General features: G+C 40.2%; 1 protein-coding gene across 1 annotated transcript in view; it reads left to right on the top strand.

Moving 5' to 3' along the window:
* Positions 1-5,295: 5,295 nt before the first annotated feature.
* B3GAT2 (beta-1,3-glucuronyltransferase 2) overlaps positions 5,296-13,965 on the top strand; it is a 146,318-nt gene continuing 137,648 nt past the window's right edge. The window contains exon 1 of the mRNA XM_075202597.1: positions 5,296-6,833. Within this exon, the coding sequence (XP_075058698.1) occupies positions 6,171-6,833 (663 nt within the window). The 5' untranslated portion in view covers positions 5,296-6,170. The remainder of the gene's footprint in view (positions 6,834-13,965) is intronic.

The raw sequence follows: 13,965 nt of genomic DNA, 5'->3' as shown, positions 1-13,965 counted from the left end.
CATTGAGTTGAAGGGGTCAGTGGCGCGGTGGCTTACCAAAATTATCTTTACCGCATTATTAATAAACCCAAGTTATTTGACCAATCCTTGTCCCTCTCATTGAAGTATTTATCTCCTGACCACCGGATGTCCGACCAAAAAAGAACCTGAATCGTGTCAGGAGAACAAGGTAAGGGAAGCAAAATCCCATCAGTCCTCGGCCACCACATAACTTTGGCATCAAACCGAACAGGATCCGAGTACATCAGAAGAGTAATACCTTCAGTGAAAAATGGACCAGTCACAAGGCGGGGGAAACAGCGCAACCAGCAGCAACACCAAATGTGCCCATAACCCAACCGTACTATTTTGGGGCCCCATGCCTCCCGAAGTACAGCGGAGACGACGACAAGCTACAGACGACTTCATTCACAGAATTCGAGAACAAACTGGAATCCATGTTCCGGCTATACCCGTTGAATGAACAGCAGAAAGTGGAGATCGTAATAGGGCAACTCACAGGGTCGGCGCTCAGAGAAGTAATCTCATGGCCGATGGATGACAAGAAAGAAGCGGCACAAGTTTTAAAAAAAAATTCCACAACATTTGAGACAAGAACTCTTCCGGAGTTGAAGATGAAACTATATGCTCGCAAGCAACAACCGAACGAAACACTGCGGGACTATGCCCTGAGCCTACAACAGATGCTAAGAGCCATTCAGGCTGTGGACAAAGAGGAAGTATGAAACGCGGACGAAGCCCTGACCGTACAGTTCGTAGAAGGAGTCGCCCAAGAAAGCGTTAAGATTCAGCTACGACTGATGAAAGCACAGATGCCAGGCAAAACCTTCCGAGAGTTTAAAGAGACCGCCATCGCCATTGTCGGTAATCAACGGGGAAGGGAGGAAGAATACCCAGAATTGGTGGGCTTCAGAGAAAGCGCAAGCTCGACGGGAGCCATAGCAAGCAGCACAGAAAAATCAACACGGGCCCAAGAATTGGTAATACAGAGCGGTCAGTATCCCACCGGAGACCCAATGCAAACGCTCAAAAAGCAAATGGAGGAGCTGGCTATCGGAATGGTAGAAATCCAGCGAGAGATGCGCCAAATGGCGAGGCCACCGGCACCCATCTACGGGGAACCAAAGTGGAGGCCCGAAAGACAAAGACCAGCCCGAGGCAGGTGGGAACCACCTTGCGAGTATGTATGGCGATCGCCCAATTCGATAGTCAAGGGCGCCCGATATGTCGCCGGTGCCATGAGGTAGGACACATAGAACGAAACTGCGACCAAAATGAACATTTAAACTCCGACAATCTCCGAATCTCGGTGCGAGCCCCGGGAATAGATCCGGATCCAGAAAACTGGAGGCCCCAGTTCATCGGACAATGTCCCACGTTACCCGTTACAATTAATGGAGTGGAGACCCTGGCTATGCTTGACACGGGGTCACAGATTACGACCATCCGGCTCCCTGCATTCCACAAGTATTGGGGCAAAGAGCAGCTGTTATCACCACCCCCAACCTGGCTGCAGCTGACCGCCAGTAACGGGCTTGAGTTTGCGTGTGAAGGGTATTGGGAAGTGGACATCCAGATCGGAGCGACCTTGTTGCCAAGACAAGGCTGTCTTGTCACCGCCCCCTGTGAAGGGAACATAGCCCCCATCATCCTGGGGATGAATGTGCTGCAAAGATGTCCGGATGAGCTAGTGGCGACTTTGAAGGGTAAATTAACCCAAGCGGCTTCCCCCGGTCATCAGGCCTTTCAACATACTGTTCGGCTCCTACAAGGTTTCCAAAAGTCTGCTGGTTCCCATGTAAAGGTTTCGGGCACTGTCAAGTGGTTTAATGTGCGGAATGGATATGGCTTCATTAACAGAAATGACACCAAAGAAGATGTCTTTGTCCACCAGACAGCAATAAAGCGAAATAACCCACGGAAGTTTCTGTGCAGTGTTGGAGACGGGGAGACTGTGGAATTTGATGTTGTGGATGGAGAGAAGGGTGCCGAGGCAGCAAACGTGACTGGCCCTGGTGGTGTACCAGTAAAAGGAAGCAGATTTGCACCCTACCGACAAAGGTTCCGCAGACGTTTCTACCAGCCAAGAGGAGAGAATGCTGCAGAATCTGGTGGGGAAGTAAGTACAGAGCAAGTGAGCGAGGGAGAGAGAGCAGAAGAAGTGTCCTCTCAGCAGAGACCTGTCCAGCGCAGGCGCCCTCCTCCGTTCTTCTACAAACGGCAGCAGAAAGACTACGACTGGGATGCGCAGGCCTATCGGCTGTCAGAAGGAAGCATCGTCCTCAAGAAGAAACATCAAGGGATGACTGGGACGAAGAACCAGATGATAGACAAGGGACTTTGCCTCAGCTGCCCACCGACCCTTTTGAGCTACTATTGGCGGTATCAGGATTAGAGATCTTTCTCACTGAAACTGTTGTATATAATGTATATAATGTATATTAAAACTGTTGTCATTGAAAATGTTTGCTATTATAAATATTGTAGATGTGTGATTTGAGTTGATAAAGAACAACCACCTTTATGTCTTAATGCGTGAGGACACGCACCTGAAAAAGCGGGGGTGAATGTGGTGCCCCAAAATCTGAGTACCCTGGGGTGTATCTATATGTTTTTAATTTGTTAATTTAATTTGTTAATTGTTAAAAGTGTTTATAAAGATTTAAAAAAATAAATATTTTCTTGAGGGAGAAGTGACAGTTGGGAGTGGTTGGTGGTTGCTGGGAGTAACAGGAAGGAGGAGTGTGTGGCATAGCAACAAGTCCACTAACTTTGGTAATAACTGTGAACTCCCAGAAGGCAGTGGGAAGAGGAAAGTTTTAGACCTCTGAGGGAGAGAGATCCCTGTGTCTGCATAGACTGAGAGAGAAAAATAGGGACAGAATGAAAATTGGACAAAGTGATATATAAGCAGATTAAAAGTGAAGTAAGTGTAAGAAGAGAAGAAGATAAGAAGTGAGCCAAAGAGAGATGTGAGTAAAAAGTAAAGTACTGAAAACAAATAAGCAGTATAGAGATCTGTGACATCACACTAAACAGACTGAGCTATGTACTGAGAACAGTGTGAGAGGAGAGAAAATAAAGAGACTGTGTAATACAAAAGATCATCAGTTTATTTGGCGTGAAAAAGTAATTTCTGGGCCCCAACCACGTGCACCACTTCTAATAAATTCCTTTGCACAGTTCAACACAGGACTGAGTGTAAAATATGGTAACATTACCAGGGATATTATTGGTGCACCAAATGTTTTAGTTGAATGTTAATGTTAAGTGATTTACCTGAAAATTGATTTATTGTATATTATATGTTAAATGCTATTGTGCTCTATGTTGATCAAATGAATATTTTGTCATTACCATTGAGTTGAAGGGGTCAGTGGCGCGGTGGCTTACCAAAATTATCTTTACCACATTATTAATAAACCCAAGTTATTTGACCAATCCTTGTCCCTCTCATTGAAGTATTTATCTCCTGACCACCGGATGTCCGAATAAAAAAGAACCTGAATCGTGCCAGTACTTTAAATTTTCAGTGATAATAAACATAACTTTCATGTGAAAACCAGGACTAGAATTTTAAAGCCTAAGAGAAAATATTCCCCGCTATTAATGTGCAGTAAGTGGACACATAAACAAAGGAACATTTGACTATCTTTTTACTAACACTTACTACTCATAAGGAAATTTTGAGAGACAAGATTTCTATTTTTGAACATTTGTCAATAATTAATACACTTGTGGTACATTATAGTAGCATATTATATAAAATATACATAGTACTCGGCACCTGTGTCTTACATGAAAGATTTAATATAGTTCCTTAGATACAAAAGTCACCACAGCAACACAAATTCCATAGATAAAACATAGTGCCTGCGGGGTAATCATGATTGGTATAACAATAAACCTGTTCACATTGAGAAGACACAGTTAGTACTGTGCAACATGATGGAAATAATTTTGGAGGAAGCATATTTAAGTTATAAATTCAGACAAACTCTAGGTTATCTCTATTTTTTCCGTCATCAGTATGTGACAATATGCTAAGAGATTTACAGACCCATCACCCCCACACATCCGATGCACAAACCCACGTCTTGCAATTCCTGTTTTTCTTTATTCCTCTACAGAGAAACAATAAGTATGTTTTATACCTGATATGTCCAATGCCATATTTAATAAAAGATGGGGAACATAACCTATTCGATTTCATATCAATAAATTAATAAAAAGGATTTTACATAATTAAACTTTCAGGTAAGAAATCTGTAATTACAGTTTACGGCACCATATCTGCAGTGCTTTAATAAGAATGTAATTTGAAATATCTTAGTGTCCTGACCTGTTTTACATATCTGAGCAACTTTTGAGCTTGCCATATACATACTAATTTGTTCAGACAAATTTATCATTTTCTAAGATGTTAGGCCACATTAGCCCAATATTGAAAGACGTGACCCACAAAAAGACAGATTTGAACAGCTAAACTTTGATGTAATTAGATCTTAAATAATCAGCCAGAATGAAAACTCATTGACTCTTCATTTGACTTGTCTAAGAAATAACTGAATCTGTCCAGTTTGGCCTATAGCATGCCTGGGCAAAGTTTCTAAACATATGGAAGTCTTGTAGTAAAATATATTATGAACCAGTCACATTCACTATTCAGTCCAACAGACACCTAAGTGTTGTATAGCAACCATGGATTATGGGCAGCATGCAAAAAAGTTCTCATAATCTCTAAGTGCTGGTACCCATCTGTAAAAATAATATGAATGGCTGGACAAGAAAGATGGGCTCACTGCCACTTCTCTTCTGTTAATTTCTACCTATTTGAAATGAAGATTTACACTAATTTAATATGTGCTTAAACAAGAACAGAACTGTATTGGTTTGTACAGACAATTGGATTGGAATGTGTGCTAAATGTCCTTGCGCAGTTACATTTTTCCCTGTAGCCTTCGAGCAAACACTCCTGCGTTATGCCTACCTCCCTTCTACTTCTCCACTTGAGTTGTGGAGATGATGGGCAAGTCTTATTGTCGTTCAGGGTGACAAGGTCAAAGCTAGAGAAGAGAAAGAAATATGAGATTAAAAGCAACACAAATAAAACATTCTACTTGCATAAAGAGCAGCACCCAAGTCTGTCTGCAGCTAAAATCAGAAATACTACCAGAGCTTTTCAATCTAATTTCTCAGTGCCAGCCACAGGGGGTCCCTCTATTCTTCTACTCCCTCTTCCCCACCCAGCAGCTCATCGGACTGCAAAGAAATAGAAACAAAGAGGAGAGGGGGTGGGAGAAGCAGATTGATGCAGGGAGCAGCAATCAAACTCAGCCTCAGCCAGTGCATCACTGAGGCTGTTATTACAGAATCACAGCCCAACTCTGCACAGCTTCTTAGGCAGCACAGGCATTAAGAAACAAAAGACACAAACAATTTACAAAATCCTTGTGACCTGGGTTGCATCTATGTTTGGCTGGCTAACACGAGGTACTGAGAGGTGCATTATTCACTTTATCTGGAAACCTGAACACATGGATGCTGAAGAAGATGAGAAGTTTGGGCGACCAGAATGAGATATAAATATCTAAGCATTAAGGAATATCTGCCTGTTCCCTGCACTGCTTGTTGCTGTCATCTGTGTTAAGAGGCTATCAATGAAGCAATCCTCTGGAATTAATGGGAGCTAATTTTTTTCGAAAACCATTGACATGACTTGAATTTGTTTCCATATGTTCTGGAGGAAGAAGTCACTGAGACATAGCAGGGGCTCTATTATGACTCCCTAGCATCAATAAGCCAGCAACAAATAGGTTTAAGTGGATTTACTTGTACTGAAGAGATTTCTTTGTAACTGGAATCTGTATATTCATTTCGACATACTGGAGGAGTGTTCGGTTGATTTTATTTTTTTTAAACAGAAACAGTCACATTGCACATGCTTTCTTGAGGAGCTAAATATAATAATAATAATAATAATAATAATAATAATAATATGAGAGGCACCCACAAGAAAATCTTGCATGGAAACTGTGATGCTTGTTTGTTTAGTGACTGCTAGATTTGGTGTATTTTGGATTTGCCTCACTTAACTGGATTTAGCACTGCATTTAGGTTACTTGTACTTTTTGATTCTATGACTTACTCTTACTTTTCTTAACAGCAGGATGAAGTCTGTTTTTTACAGTCGCTTCTTCATTCTTCTTCCTTGGGTGTTGATTGTTGTGATTATTATTGATATTGATACCAGGAAACCTTCCAACTCCAGTAGAGTATCCACCACCCGCTATTATTCTCCTTACTGGAAACGTAGAATTGGGCGTGCTGCTCTGATGCGACCCCAGCCAAGTGACACAAGCACCGGTTCATGGACAACGAACCAGGAGCAGTTGACCAGTTCTGATATTCAGAGAAGAAAGAATGATACTTTACCCATTATCTATGCCATTACTCCAACTTATAGCCGGCCTGTGCAAAAAGCAGAGCTCACTCGACTGGCCAATACATTCCGTCAGGTGCCACGTTTACACTGGATACTAGTAGAGGATTCTGCTCAACCAACAGACTTAGTAAGCCACTTCTTGGCTGGGGCAGGTGTAAGGGCCACCCACTTGCATGTGCCCACACCACGGAGATACAAACGATCTGGTTTACCCCGTGCCACAGAACAGAGGAATGCAGGATTAGCTTGGCTTAGGCAGCAATACCAACCCCATGCTCATTACACTCAGCGATCAGTGGTCCAGTCACCTGTACAACAGGAATACCCTGCAGGCGTCGTCTTCTTTGCAGATGATGATAACACTTACAGTATGGAGCTTTTCCAGGAGGTATTCTTGTAACATATATCAGATATTTACTTCTTAACATTGAAATGATGCTTGTTTTTGTTGGGATATATAAGTGTATCTATGATAGCACAGTCGTACTTATATGTCTTTATTTTATTTAAAAAACAAATGTCTTTGATGCATGAAACACATGTATAAATAATCTCTGTTAATTTATGAGAACATTATTTAAGATCAATAATCCCAAGCACAGAAGATACCTGTCCTTCTGTTTCAGCACTATGTCTATTAGACAGCTCCCAGCCTGCTCTTTCTACTGCTTATGCCTCAAGCAAACTTTCTGATGCCACAAACACCCTGCTGTTCTGCTCTCCAAAGAGTTCTTCACAGTTGCTTTCAACGTAGTTTGTGTGGAATTTGAAACGGCAAGGCTAGGCAAAACAATAATACGTGTATTTATACAATAGTAGCTTTCACTATTAGAAAACAACAACAATGTCTCTACACAAGCAGACACAAGCCTACTGGGGGTTGTGAATTTAATTTGCTTGATCTGATATAAACCAAATTGCAGAGTAAGTGTACCTATGTACTTTATGGGCCTGATGTAGAATTGGACACAAGTGCAGCTGATCACCGCAAAAAGCAAAAAGCACTTTTAGCAAAGGATCCGTCACAGTTTGCACTCCGACTGAGACGGATCTACCCCTGCACCTATCTGTGCTTACAGAGGTGGAACGGGGATTCATAGTGGAAGAGCCTTGCAATATAAAGGCTTGTTTACGCTCTTTACATGCTATGCAGAGTTGGAAGCAGCAGCAGAAAGGTCTCTAGGAGATGTATATTTCTCCTGGTGCAACAAATCTTACTGTATTAGAAAAAAGTAGTAAAAAAATAATTACATTTTTTAAATAAAAGGCATGCACCCCCTCCCAAACATCTTAATCAACCCTAGTGCTGTCTCGGGGGGGCACAATATTTGTTTTCTTCTCTTTACATCAATTTATTTATTCCTTTCTGTTTTACAGAGCCACTCTGACTATGCAAATTGCATACACACACACACACCTCATTATCTGCCTTATGGGCTGGTGTGCATGATACACTTAAGTGTGTCATGCACACCTGCCTATAAGGCAGATAATGAGGTGTGTGTGTGTGTGTGTATGTGTGTGTGTATCATGCACACCAGCCCATAAGGCAGATAATAAGATGTGTGTATGTGTATATGTATCATGCACACCTGCCTATAAGGCAGATAATGAGGTGTGTGTGTGTGTATGTGTGTGTGTATCATGCACACCAGCCCATAAGGCAGATAATGAGGTGTGTGTATGTGTATATGTATCATGCACACCAGCCCATAAGGCAGATAATAAGATGTGTGTATCATGCACACCAGCCCATAAGGCAGATAATAAGGTGTGTGTGCAATTTGCATAGCATTCTAAGTCACATGGATCTAAAGATGTGTGCAACTTGGAAACTTGTATAAATTACGGGATGCAATTTACACTTACTATTTCAGTTTAAATTGCATCCAACTCTACATCAGGTGCTAAGTGATCATTTTACATTTTAATGATGTTGCTAAGCTACAATGGGTGGGTCTTCTGACTCTAAATAAAATATATTTAGATTCCACAGAATCATATTTAATGAATAAGCTAAAATATATTTAGACTACTGTAACTTTAATTTAGGGATTGATGATGTGAGAATATATTAACTGACTATTGAACAGACCTGGTCTGTGTCAAGGAAGGACGCTGATTCTGTTACTAGTGCTGCTGTTTATGTAACATTTTTGTCAAGAGGGCACAGAGGAATGTTGATGAAAGTAGACGAGGAAGGGAGTTGTTATGTGAGATCATCTGCCAGTACCATCGAGCCAGAACTGTTCCCCAAATCATTGAATTAACTCGAAATCATTTTTGAAGAGAAAAAAAACATTTTAAAACCTTTTTCTTGTAACAAAACATGGTCTGCAGAGGGAGTCAAAGCACCAATATCAGAGTATTGCCGCTGATTTAATGTGTATGAACAATAACACACTGTTTCTCTTCTTTATTAACTATATAATACACCACCACATAGCTGCCACAAATAAATATGTATATTTGTGTTCATATGTGCATCCCAGAAGCTTATAGCATGACCAACATGTTCCTTTAATAGGCACATTAAGGCTTCACGTGTGCATTGCATATAAATGACCTGGATCTCTCTGAAGAAACCTCTGACAGCAGATATTCTTATATTCATGCATAACTATTTTTTCAAATTTCTATAGAAAAACATAACTAATATAATAATAATATATTATACTTAGCTCAGTATTATTTACTTAACACAAATGTGGGCTTTAAACATTTGAAAAGGAGAGAGACATGTAACCTGTGTTTTGTATAACAAAACACATTTCTAGAGTAAACAAGTTTTTGTGTCCTACAACTGAAGTTTAGAAACATTTATAAAAGTCAGTGTGTCTGAGATTGGTATCTGAGAAAAGTGGTAGGTTTCAATATTCTGCAACACATGTCTTAGACAGCATTCAGAATGTTTGTCATAAAACAACATCATACATGGAAACATTGGAGGTGTGACTTAAGGGCTACTTCACTTTCTGTCTACCATCTAAGGCAGTGATGGGCAAACTACGGCCCGCGGGCCAGATTCAGCCCACTTAGAGGTTGTATCCGGCCTGCCAATATTTTAAAAAATTTAATTAAAATATGCATAAAATTATTAGGGCCGACCCTGTGTGTCAGAACCTTCATTTTTATGCCTTCCCAGCTATTTCCTCCATTACACTTCATCCTCCTTCCTAAATGGACACTTCGTATGTCAATCACTCAAACACCTGCCCGCCTTCTAATGGCTGAAAGTCATGTGAGAAGAGATGGGCTGGGCCATATACTAAGGCGGATTTCGATTGGCTGCTGTGTTGTCAGTTAGTGGTAACACTGCTATATAACACCCTCCTGTCCCATTCAAAAAATTTGCATTATATATTTCGATATTTGAGTTTTTAATAAATTATATTGGCCCACCTAAAGTTTTTCTTTTTTATTTGGCCCGCTCCTGAAAAAGTTTGCCCATCACTGATCTACGGTATGGGTTTATGGTAAACGTCTAATGATAACACTATCTATAAAAAGGACGGCTACATACGTACAAAAGACTGTAAAGGATGGTATCACTTAAAATAAAGTTATACACATAGGGCCTGAGTCATTAAGAAAAGTAAAAAAAAGGAGTAAATGTTCTCTGGGACAAACCATGCTACAATGCAAGGGGTGCAAATTAGTTTATTATTTTGCACATACTTTAAATACTGGCTGTTTTTTCATCTAGCACACAAATACTTGATAACTTTATTTTTACACTGAAATTTAAAGTTGATCTAGTATATGGCCTAACCCAAATATAAATCGGTCCCCACATTTTAAATTTGCCTCCCTCTACAATGCAACATGGTTTTGCCCAGGTGCAAAGTTACTCCTTTTTCATACTTTGCTCTCCTTAATGCAAAGTTACTCCTAATTTATGCTTTTGTTCTCCTTAATGGCTCTGGCCCATAAACTGATTTGGCTCTTTGTTGCAGATGGAGTTTGCAATTAACTTCCCTGTCATCTGTTATTCACAGCTAAATAATTTATAGATCTGGCACAAAATAAATTTGATTCATTCCTTAATTCTACACAATGATGAAAAGTTCAATTCAACAAACTCTACTTTGTACATTGTAGTAATGTCTTAATGTATAATATTGTAGTATTCTATTTTTTTTTCAATACGATAACTTCCCAAGGGCCTCCCAGTGGGCATTTTAATGGACCTGTATTCTTTCCAGATCTACATCCAGCGTGGTGTCCACTTGTTAGACTTTCTTTCTTTTTGTATACTGTTATACTGTGTATGGATGGCCACATCCTGCATGGGTACATCATGCTGTTCACACATTATCATAAATCACAGTCCTTTACTACTCCCATTACATTCTTGAATAGCCTCTCCTATAAAGCCAAGAAAACAAAGGAAACTTTGTAATTCAAATGGATCATTTCAAGCTTGACATATCTTGTAATGGAAAGGATTGATCTTTCTCTTGGAGCTCTTATCACTCTGTCTGCTGAAAGAGGTCTAAAATATTGCACCCATAAATAAAGCTATAGATTTCCCTCTGTGGCTCTTAAAAACGATTGTTCTTGATGGATCGTTTTGATAAAGAATTAAAGGCATTTCCTCCCTTTTTGTGCTGCCTTTTTGACAATAACAAAAATACCCTTAAAGCTCGTTACCCAGTCAATTTGATACGTTCTGTATTTATACGCAAACGTCCATTATTTAGTTTATATGAAAAATGCTTAAACAGCAATGTTATTCCCAATTTTTAAAAGCGCATTTATAGCCCATGAAGAAATTCTATAGATTTGAAGATGTTTGCATAAACCTGCAAAAACATCCCACAGCTTATCTATACAAAAGCATTTTCTCCTGCATTAATGACTGAATATGTTATTGTTCACAAATACACGTTCCTTAGATTTCAAGTCACTAAAAGCCCTATGCATAATGCAAAATACATGTTCTAGTATCAAATATAACATCCATCATGTTCCTGGACAGCAGTTATATTTACAATGCTTATCGTCCTTATGCACAGTTAAAATGTTCCTTGTAATTTCCAAAGTGGAAAAGTCGGGAACTACTTAGAGCAACTCCTATCCATATTTCCTTGAACCTTTACAGTGAGGGGATGAGACTAATATGAAGCATTAATTCATTATATTGGAAATCATACTTTGTTCAATTACAAATGCATGACATAAACACATAAGGAAATGCCATGAGCAGTGGTCAGTTTCAGGTACAAACACATCCAAAATTTACCTTTGATAGATACATCTAACCCCAAGAGACAAGATACAAGAGAAATGACACAGTCACGCAATGCATAATGAAAAACAAGTCCTCTGCAGTAGTTGTGTGGAGTTTTTAAAGGGGCTGGCTAGCAAATTTTAGCCCAATGGGCAAAACTCGACTCAGCAGACTCTTAGGAACATTTTAAAGGAAAAAATGCAGGTGATCCAGTGACCCAGCCCATGGTAGTCCACCCTGGGACCAGCCCAGGTCAAAGCTCTCAAATAGCAGGGACTGATGTTAATGATTACATAATCTCTGTACAGCACTACGTAATATATTTTTCACTATCAAAAAACACAAATAGTAAAATAGAATTTTCATAATTAACTTCTTCAGAAGTGGAAGTGAGCAGGTACCAGTTCATACAGAAGAATGTCAGAATAATACAAAGGGCAGTGTATAGCAAAAACTGATGTGGTGTGTGGTGCTCACATGGTTATGTAGCAGCCCGTAGGTGTCCATATGATTATATAGCAGCCATTTAAGGTGGCCCTATAAATACATACCAGTCAATAGTGACCCATACCAGCTACAGGTGCCCCAATGCTTATGTGTTATTTATTAGAGGTGTTGACAGTATGCACTAGTAGGCATTTAAGTGTACCAACCAAAAGAGTGCCCATGTGTTTATATAACAGTTGTGCCATTTCCCTCATTCATGCCTCTGTATCGCTTATTTGGGCATGTGTGTCCCTTTTGTGTCTCTGTTCTCCTATTTTACCTGATTGTTTTGTGTTCTTTTTTTCCTCTACTGATCAGTGGCCTCTCCATGCCAACTAGGATAAAGAACACTTTACATGCCCCAGTGACCGTGGAAATACAATTGAAAGGAATAAACTCACCCAATAAAACTGTGGAGCTTCCATCTAAGAGATCAGTGTTTCAGTTAATGAAGCCACTATGATTTCAGGAAGCAAAGATGAAGTGGTTACTCAATTAAAGCATTGAGCTTCATATACAAACAATAATAGCAGTTTTAGGGGGAGACTCAAGTTGGCATGAGGTGTCTCCCAAACGTCCGCAGAGACACCTTGCACAGATGCTATGGCTGGAATCTTTGCTCAGTTTTCCCGCATCGCATAGAGGTGCAAGGAAAAATGAGCGGAAATTACCATATTTACCAGCAATGTGCGCAACCTGACATTGCGGTGATATCCGCGTGCCACGTCGCCGACAATTCAATCTCCCACTTAATGTTGAGAATGTGTATTGCTGTGTCTAATAAAAGTGAAGTTACAGACATCAATGAAACTGCACAGCTTGAAACTACTGGTTGCTGTCTGTGACATTTACAGGTTGGTAAAACATCACCTGGACAGCACCAGCACCAGTAACATACACAGGGCTATTTTTGTATATAAACAGCCTTCCAAACTAACTAATGCCCAGCCTAATCCCCCTTCCCACTAGCACTACAATTATTCTGTCAGTCTCCAGCCCTATCCAGTTCAATGCCCCAGAACCAATTCAGAAGATTTGATATATAATCTTATGGTGAAACTAGTGCATAGTACAGTAAAATTGATGTGTTTTTCTATGGTGCTTATCTATTAAAATGTTCCACTTTGCTGCATTTATGCGCTCCTAAGCAAGGACAGGCTTATTTAAGAAGGTGTCTTTTGTAAAAATTTGGAGCAGAACATTTATTTATGCAATTCGGAAAGTGCTGGCTTTTATGTTGTCATTATCATTAGAGATGGGCGGGTCCGGTTCTCCGAGAACCGAACCCACCCGAACTTTGGGTATCCGAGTACCGAGCTGAGCAGCTCGGTACTCTCCCGCCAATTCCGAATCCAAATCGAGGCCGAACGTCATTGTGACGTCGTCGGATCTCGGGACTCGGTTCTCGCGATACTTCAACTTTATAAATACACGCCTCCACAGCAATCCATCGCCATTTGACAGAGGGAGAGAGCAGGGTGTAGTCATAGGCTAATTAGAGCAGGGACAGAGAAAGAATACAATATTGTTCTTGCAATTGCTCTAACCAAAATCGCTAGTGCAGAGAGGAGGATAGAGGTTTATTATTTTTTCTTCATATTTGGCACTCCCCAGCGCTTTTGGGTTGTCCCCCATAATTGTGCATTAATATTTCTGGCTGTCAAAAGTCATATCTGTCAGCAGTATCTACTCAATAAATGTTAGCACTCCTCAGTGTTTTTGGGGTGTCCTCTCTAATTGTGCATTAATATTTCTGGCTGTCAAAAGTCATATCTGTCAGCAGTATCTACTCAATAATTTT

Source organism: Mixophyes fleayi, chromosome 3, assembly GCF_038048845.1.
Source record: "Mixophyes fleayi isolate aMixFle1 chromosome 3, aMixFle1.hap1, whole genome shotgun sequence".
NCBI lineage: Eukaryota > Metazoa > Chordata > Amphibia > Anura > Limnodynastidae > Mixophyes > Mixophyes fleayi.
Note: the sequence above shows the minus strand (reverse complement) of the source record. Positions and strands in the feature narration are given on the sequence as shown.